This window comes from Nicotiana sylvestris, chromosome 12 (assembly GCF_000393655.2).
Source record: "Nicotiana sylvestris chromosome 12, ASM39365v2, whole genome shotgun sequence".
Classification (NCBI taxonomy): Eukaryota; Viridiplantae; Streptophyta; class Magnoliopsida; order Solanales; family Solanaceae; genus Nicotiana; species Nicotiana sylvestris.
Genome location: NC_091068.1, coordinates 14,548,169 through 14,557,581, shown reverse-complemented (window position 1 = coordinate 14,557,581; position 9,413 = coordinate 14,548,169). Strand labels below are relative to the sequence as shown.

The 9,413-nt window shown below is 40.6% G+C and overlaps 1 protein-coding gene across 1 annotated transcript; it reads left to right on the top strand.

Annotated features, from left to right (window-relative positions):
• Positions 1 to 7,704: 7,704 nt before the first annotated feature.
• Positions 7,705 to 8,154, top strand: LOC138882706 (uncharacterized). Its single transcript, XM_070163322.1, has one exon. The coding sequence runs from the start codon at positions 7,705 to 7,707 to the stop codon at positions 8,152 to 8,154; it is 450 nt and encodes a 149-aa protein (XP_070019423.1).
• The last annotated feature ends 1,259 nt before the right edge of the window (positions 8,155 to 9,413 follow it).

Sequence of the window (9,413 nt, the reverse complement as noted above, 5' to 3'; positions counted from 1 at the left end):
ATTAGGGCTCCAACCCTAAACTGAACTTTTCCCTTTAGTCAGCATTAGGGCTCCAACCTTATACTGAACTCTTCCCCAGTTAGTCAGCATTAGGGCTCCAACCCTAAACTGAACTTTTCCCTTTAGTCAGCATTAGGGCTCCAACCTTAAACTGAACTCTTCCCCAGTTAGTCAGCATTAGGGCTCCAACCCTAAACTGAACTTTTCCCTTTAGTCAGCATTAGGGCTCCAACTCTAAACTGAACTTTTCCCCAGTTAGTCAACATTAGGGCTCCAACCTTAAACTAAACTTTTCCCCAGTTAGTCAGCATTAGGGCTCCAACCCTAAACTGAACCTTTTCCCTTTAGTCAGCATTAGGGCTCCAACCTTAAACTGAACTCTTCCCCAGTTAGTCAGCATTAGGGCTCCAACCCTAAACTGAACTTTTCCCTTTAGTCAGCATTAGGGCTCCAACTCTAAACTGAACTTTTCCCTTTAGTCAGCATTAGGGCTCCAACCTTAAACTAAACTTTTCCCCAGTTAGTCAGCATTAGGGCTCCAACCCTAAACTGAACCTTTTCCCTTTAGTCAGCATTAGGGCTCCAACCTTAAACTGAACTCTTCCTCCAGTTAGTCAGCATTAGGGCTCCAACCCTAAACTGAACTTTTCCCTTTAGTCAGCATTAGGGCTCCAACCCTGAACTGAACTTTTTCCATTTAGCCAGCATTAGGGCTCCAACCCTGAACTGAGCATTGTCTGTTAGTCAGCATTAGGGCTACAACCCTGAACTGAACTTTTTCCATTTAGCCAGCATTAGGGCTCCAACCCTGAACTGAGCATTGTCTGTTAGTCAGCATTAGGGCACCAACCCTGAACTGAACTTTTTCCATTTGGCCAGCATTAGGGCTCCAACCCTGAACTGAGCATTGTCTGTTAGTCAGCATTAGGGCTCCAACCCTGAACTGAACTTTTCCATTTAGCCAGCATTAGGGCTCCAACCCTGAACTGAGCATTGTCTGTTAGTCAACATTAGGGCTCCAACCCTGAACTGAACTTTTTCTATTTGGCCAGCATTAGGGCTCCAACCCTGAACTGAGCATTGTCTGTTAGTCAGCATTAGGGCTCCAACCCTGAACTGAAATTTTTCCATTTGGCCAGCATTAGGGCTCCAACCCTGAACTGAGCATTGTCTCTTAGCCAGCATTAGGGCTCCAACCCTGAACTGAGCATTGTCTGTTAGCCAGCATTAGGGCTCCAACCCTGAACTGAGCTTTTTCCATTTAGCCAGCATTAAGGCTCCAACCCTGAACTGAGCATTGTCTGTTAGCCAGCATTAGGGCTCCAACCCTGAACTGAGCTTTTTCCATTTAGCCAGCATTAGGGCTCCAACCCTGAACTGAGCATTGTCTGTTAGTCAGCATTAGGGCTCCAACACTGAACTGAACTTTTTCTATTTAGCCAGCATTAGGGCTCCAACCCTGAACTGAGCATTGTCTGTTAGCCAGCATTAGGGCTCCAATCCCTGAACTGAGCGTTTTTACCATTGGCGACATTAGGGCTTCAATCCCCGGGTTGCGTTTTGTAGACTAGAGTTTTTCCAATCCCCTCATCAGTGCTGTAAATTTTCAAGACAATTAACTCACGAAAATTTCCTAGTGAAACTGGGGCAGAAAATTTCGTTCGTTTGTTTTGTTTCTCAGCAGGTCTGACCCTGAGGCGCATTGATCAAGATGACCTACGGGGTGAGTCTCAATCTTGAATAAAGAAAAGAACAAAAGAAAAAAAAAGATGTTCCCACATATTGGAACAAACAAAGGGCAGGTCGCTCAAAAATTGGATCAAATTCCCGAGCTCCGCCAATCCCATTTAATTCAATACTGCAGAAATAAACAAGCACCTAAAACTTGCAAGCATCAAGATTCAGATCGAAGTCTACAAGCAGAATCAGCTAAGACCCAAGATCAAGTTGCAAAAGAATTATAGATAGGAATTTTGTAACTAGCGGTTGACGGGCATAAATAGTTAGTTTAGTTTCAATTTCCTTTGGTTGTAATAAGGCGGTCAGTAAAGCGGTAGTAGCAACAGCAACAACAGTAACAGCAAGCATTGCAGTCCCACGGTAGTCCCAGCTATCAAAACTTCCCGAACTACATTAACCTGATTCCCCTTTAGCCAAGGATATGTAGGAAACCTTTGAAGCAAAGGTTCGATTAAATCTTTTTCAAAAAAAAAATGCTTCACACGGAGTACTCGGATGGGCAAAAATCGCTCACTTTATCTTTGCGCGAAAACCCTTCGTGTCTTCGGGCAAAGAGGGGTAGCTGTAAGCACGTGATTTTTACCCTATATGAGAATCACTCCCAAAAAATTCAAATAAAATGATTTTCCTTGGTGTGCAATTTTGTGAGATTTTATGATATTTTTGGATAATTGTTTGTATTTGTCTGTGTTTGTTTATTTGTTAAATTAATAAAAAATATACAAAAATATGTCGCATTTTGCATGTAGGATTTCATTCTACAATTGTTAGTAATTAAATTAGTTTTACAAAAAAATTAAAAATTACAAAAATAGGCATCTTTTGCATTTTTAGCATTTAATGTCCAAATGAACAATTTTATGCTTAATTATTACTTAATTGTGCGTTAATTGTTATTGGGAGTTAATTTGCGCTTTTATAACTTAATTTAGTTCTTAATAATAATTTAAGTATTTTTATAATTTAGTTTTAGAAAATAAAAGAAGAAAAAATAACAAAAATACAAAGAAAAATCGGATTGGGCCACTTCTTCAAATTTCAACCTCAGGCCCAAATAATTGCCCAATCTTCCCCATGACCCAGTCCACTTCAGACCGGGTCGAACCGGTCCGCCCCATTAACCCAAATACCCAACACCCTTCTTCATTTTTCAAAACACAAAACAAAAACAAAAAAATAAAAAAAAAACCCAAAACCCCTAAAGCTAAGAAAATGGTCCCCCCCCCCCCCCACTTAGGTTTCTTCTTCCCCAAACTCAAAAACACCTCCCATGGCTTATCTTTACCTTCTTCTTCGTCCACCCAGACCACCCTCATCACCCCCACGACCCTGCTGCCCAGCTTCCCGTCGTGACCCGCCTCCAGCCAGCCCCTTCGCACTGCCGAAACAGGCATCTTCGTCGTATTTGTCACCTCGAGCTCCCATGGCGGCGTTCTTTCTGGACGACCAGAGTTCTCTCCATTGCCACTGCGTCTGCTCCATCTCCGAACAACCACAGTTCTTAAAACACCCGGCTCCACCATGTCGACGAACAGTTCGTCGACCACTGCTCCGACGCGTCACTACTGCTGCCCGTGTCCAGCTGCGACGAGCATCCATGGCTGCTCCAAATGGATGTTGCTGCTCGTACCAGCCTTCTACTTCATCGACCAAACAACTAAACGACCACAGCCTCGACGAGTCAGCTGTTGTTCGAAGCCCCCTCCTCACGTTCGCCATTAACGAGCAACCATCGTTGCTGCGTTTTCTTCTCAACCCCCGCGACTGTTTCTGCTTCGTCAACCACATCAAGCTCCAGCCATCGCCATCTTCCTCCTCACGTCAGTCGTTGCTGCTTCACCATGAACGACCACAAGCAGTCCGTCATGGCTGCTGTCACTGCTTCGTCTTCTTCAATCGCACCCCAGCTGCTCCTGTTCTGCCGCGCCAACTGCGGCTAGTGCTTCGGCATGGCTTAAGTTGCTAATAAGGTTCGAGTTCTTCGTCATTTGGTCGAGGTTTGGTCGAGGTTTGTCGGAACAGTTCGTACATATTTCGTGTCGATCCGGTTAGTAGATTTTGAGTTTTATTTTGTCCGTAGTTCGTTTTGATATTCTTGAATCTAAGATCGACAAATGTTTGTTTTGTTCATGTTTATCGTTTGAATTAATTAGTTTGTTCATGTGCTTTGTTAAATTAATTTTCAGATTTCAAATGGAAGTTAATTAGTTGTTTTCATGTTTATTTCATGTTTGTATTATTGTTTAGGTATATATTTGTTAGTTTAATGTTTGTTAGATTCAAATTGAAATTTAATTCAATTTGTTTCATGTTGTTATGTATTTTCCAGAAATTATTAATGTTGTTTGAATCATGTGAATCCGTCATGTTTTGTTGCTTAAAAACAGATTTAGTTCATGTTCATCTTTGTTTGAAGTTCATGTTTAATCCAGTGATTTAATGTGAGTTTATGTTTGTTTTTGATTTGTTGATTTAATTTGAGTCATGTATTTTGTTGTTTGTATTGTTGTATCCTTGCTCATCCATTGATGGTCTAAATTAACCAGGATTGGTTCCCGATATGGTTAATTTATTTTCATTAATTTGGAGTTGTGTTGTTCATCGTGTTCATATGATTTGTTGTTGAAGATTGTTGAGAAATTGGTCATCTTGGCTATATTTTGGTTAAGTTTGATTAATTGATTGTTTAGAGCTGATGGGGGTAGTTTGGTAAATTATATTGCATTCAGGGGTAGAATGGTAATTGCAATAAGGTCGGAGGGGTATTTTGGTAATTGAACATTACTTTGATTCTTTATGTTAAGCATGGGGGACAAAAATATAATGGGGTGGGGTTTTTGATATACTTGTTTAACATAATGGGGGACAAGACAAATTATAATGGGTTGAGAATATTGTACTTATTTAATGTAGGCATGGGAGACAAATTATAATGGGTTGGGAATGTGGTATTTATTTAATGAAGGCATGGGGGACAAGGTTTAAAATAAAGAAAACATTAATAAGTGGGACAAAGCATGCCATTGGGGGAATAATTTGGGGTTGGGAATTGAAGACTTGTCTTGCTATATATAGAGTCATTCTTGACATTAAAAGATGAAGATTTGAGAGAAAAAGGGAGCACGGGAATTAGACAGACTTGAACATTAAAAGAAGACTAAGACTTGAGAGAGTTTTTAGACTGAAAAAGAGAAAGACAACTTGAACTTCTACTTGAATAAATTCCGTTTGCCTTTCCTCGAGTGTTATTCAAAAATCAGTAAACTATTGCATCTTGTATCCGTCTCTCTTCTGCCTTGACTGCGATACTTGGAGTCGTTTATAGTCTCCTGGGTTTTCTGCTATTCCTACTGTACTGGTTTGCGGTGTTGCTGAATCTGCTGTTGCTGTGTTATTACTGCTGCTGACTTCTCCTTCTTTTGTTCTTGTACTGCTGTTTCCAGGTACACATTTGTACAATCTCGGCTTGAAGCAAAAATGAAATATTAATCAGGCTTTGTTCCTGTTGAATTCCTCCTGTTTAGATTTGTGGTTGAATATAATTTTCTTTTCTTTGTATAAAAATGTAGTTGATTGATTAAATTAGTAACGATGTCACATATGTATAACTTCTTCATCTAATAATGTTAGTTTAAATTAATCAAAGAATAGTTAATCTGTTTTGATATTATGGTGTGTCAATCTCACGTTTTAGTATTATTGAATAATAGAATATAGAATGAAAGCAGTTTTTCTTTGTACAAACTCGGTCGCAATTTTCCATTCGCATTAGCCGTAAACTAATAATTAATAAGTTACGTTTTTAGCATGTAATTAATTAAGAGATTTTCTTTTATTTTAGAGACGAACTTAATAGGAAAATATAGTCACTGTAGGTTTATCCTTTTAAATAAAAATGAGACGAGCCTCGACAAACAAAAATGCACAAGCTGCGGGGCCCTCTAAATGTATATATTAAAATACTTAGAATTCGGGACAGGCCGTTTAGCGAATTTTACGGCCTTCCCAAAATAACAATACGCTAGTTGCTTTAGGCGCACCTTTAATAATTTAACCTTCTTAAACACGGGTGCACATTGATGTGACCCAAATCCAAATCTCAACGGAGTCAAAATGTGTCGACGACCACGGGTGCATTGATTGTGATGTGGTTCGAGATGCATTTTCACGACGTTGCAATTCTATAAAAATAAATGATAATAATAAAAGCGGTTTTAAACTTAATAAAAGCACATAAGTCACAACATGTATTTAAATCAGATATTTAACCATTATAACAATTTAAGCGACCGTGCTAGAACCACGGGATTCGAGGGTGCCTAACACCTTCCCTCGGGTCAACAGAATTCCTTACTTAGAATTTCTGGTTCGCAGACTTCATTTGGAAAAGTCGAAAATTTCCTCGATTTGGGATTCAAGATAAACCGGTGACTTGGGACACCAAAAACCAAACCTTTCCCAAGTGGCGACTCTGAATTAAATAAATAATCCTATTTCGAATATTGTCACTTAAATTGGAAAAACTCCCTCGCGCATTTTTACCCTTCGGGGCGGGGCGCGCAAAAAGGAGGTGTGACATTGAGTGAGTTCGATATCGTCTACGTAACTCAAAAAGCGGTCAAAGAGCAAGCATTGGCAGATCATTTTGCTGAAAACCCGGTGGGAGGAGAATACGAACCCTTGAAAATGTATTTTCCTGATGAAGAAGTGTCGTTCATAGGGAAGGACATTACCGAAGCATACGACTGTTGGAGGATGTTCTTTGACGAAGCTACAAATTTCAAAGGAGTGGGTATTGGAGCAGTTTTGGTATCAGAAATGGGTCAACATTATCCGATATCTGCTAAACTCAGATTTCTCTGCACTAACAACATGGTGTAATATGTGGCCTGTATACTAGGACTCAACATGGCAATCGACATGAATATTCAGGAGCTGCTAGTAATCAATGATTCAGATTTGCTCGTGCACCAGGTACAAAGAGAATGAGCCACCAAGAATTCCAAGATATTGCCATATCTGCACCATGTGCAGGAATTGACAAAGAGGTTCACGAAGATAGAGTTCCGACATGTGCCCAGAATTCAAAATGAGTTTGTCGATACATTGGCCACTTTATCATCCATGATACAACATCCAAATAAGAATTATATTGATCCTATCCCGGTGAAAATTCATAATCAGCTGGCATATTGTGCCCATGTTGAAGAAGAAATGTATGGAAAACCTTAGTTCCATGACATCAAGGAGTTATTGGTAAAAGGAGAATATCCAGAGCATGCAAACCACACTCATAAACGCACACTCTGGAGATTGTCCAATCACTTCTTCCACAGCGGAGGAAACTTGTGCAGGAGAACTCCCGATTTGGGATTGCTAAGATGTATCGACGCAAAAGAAGCTTCTAAACTACTTGAGGACGTACATGTTGGGACCTGTGGCCCGCACATGAATGGTTTTGTCTTGGCTAAGAAGATACTTAGGGCCAGTTACTTTTCAATGACCATGGAGATAGATTGCGTCTAGTATGTCCGCAAATGCTACCAATGCCAAGTGCATGCCGATATGATAAAAGTGCCTCCAAATGAGCTAAATGCAACAAGCTCACCTTGGCCATTTGCCGCCTGGGGAATGGATGTCATTGGTCCAATTGAGCCCACTGCTTCAAACGGACACAGGTTTATTCTGGTAGCCATTGATTACTTCACAAAATGGGTAGAGGTTGCATCTTACAAAGCTATAACAAAGAAAGTCGTCATAGACTTTGTCAAGGATCGTATCATTTGCTAGTTTGGAGTTCCCGAGTCCATTGTTACTAATAACGCCGCTAACCTCAATAGTGATCTGATGAAAGCCATGTGTGAAACTTTCAAAATCAAGCACAAAAATTCCACACCCTATAGACCTCAGATGAATGGAGTCGTAGAAGCCGCCAACAAAAACATCAAGAAGATACTAAGGAAGATGGTAGAAGACCACAAACAATGGCACGAGAAGCTACTTTTCGCTTTGTTGGGATACCGCACTACAGTTTGCACATCGACTAGGGCAAATTCCTACATGCTAGTTTATGGTACTGAGGTTGTCATCCCAACCGAGGTAGAGATTCCTTCTTTAAGAATCATACAGAAAGCTGAACTCAGCGGTGCAGAATGGATAAAGAGCTGCTATGAACAATTGGCTCTCATAGATGGAAAAAGGATGAACGCAGTATGTCACGGTCAACATTACCAGAACAGAATGTCTAGAGCTTTCAACAAAAGAGTCAAACCAAGGCAATTTGCGCCAGGACAACTGGTAGTGAAGAAAGTTTTCCCATGTCAAGATGAAGCCAAAGCGAAATTCTCTCCCAACTGGCAAGGTCCTTACAAGGTTCATAGGGTGCTGACAGGAGGAGCACTCATACTTGTATAAATGGATGGAGAAATTTGGTCAAAACCAATCACTTCAGACTCAGTCAAAAGATATTATGCTTAGACTATTTACATTTCCTCATCTAATGTAATTGAATTACGCTTGACCTGATTCCGTTTAAGAGGAGATACGTAAGCAGCCTTATGGGTTCGGTTATATCATAATAAAATTTCCACCCCCCCCCAAAAAAATCAGAAACTGGGGCAAACTTTTGAGGAGGACCCTCAAAATTCCGGAGCAAGTCCAGCCAACGCCAACATATGTGAGACGGTCAGAAATCGGTTAAGAAAGTGGGGTAGAAATTTTGAGAAGGATTCTCAAAATTTCGAAGAAGGTTTAACATGGCTCATTAACCGCAAACAGCCGAAGGTTCATCTACCAAACTGGGGCATACTTTTGAGGAAGACCCTCAAAATTATAACATGAGGAAGCTACAGTGTCTCTGAAATGTGTTACAATCACTAGTTCATCTAAAAATCACTTAATATTTCAATATGTTTCTAAAATGACTCTATTTTATCAATAATTGCATATTTTCGAAAACTCTACTTCTATAATGGTTAGGCATTACCCAAGGAAACTCGAAGAGGCCTCCAGAGAGGAGCAAAGCAAGGCCAGCGGACAGAAGCACGAACCAACCTCCCCTCATAAAATTTACAATTTTTCTTTGAACGCAGGCACATTTGACGTAGCGATAGCATTCGCAAACATGTATACATAAAGCAAATTCACTATCAATCTGGCCATCAGACGCCAAATATATCTCCAGCTAAGGAATCTACTACTCTTATTTGCTACTCGCTCTTTGCATGGGAATAAGCCTTGTCCCGCATATTCGCATGAGGCAAATCCTTGCCTCCATATTTGCACAAGGTTAATCCCTGCCTCCAGACTTGCATGAGGCTAATACTTGCCTCCATATTTGCATGAGGATAATCCTTGCCTCCATACCTACATGAGGCTAATCCTTGTCTCTATATTTGCACGAGGCTAATCCGTGCCTCCATATCTACATGAGGCTAATTCTTGCCTCAATACTTGCATGAGGCTAATCCTTGCCTCCATATTTGCACGAGGCTAATACTTGCCTCCACACTTACGTGAGACTAATCCTTGCCTCCATATTTGCATGAGGCTAATCCCTGCCTCCATATCTTGCATGAGGTTAATCCTTGCCCCCGTATTTGCATGAGGCTAATCCTTGCCTCCGTACCTGTATGAGGCTAATCCCTGCCTCCATATTTGCATGAGGCTAATCC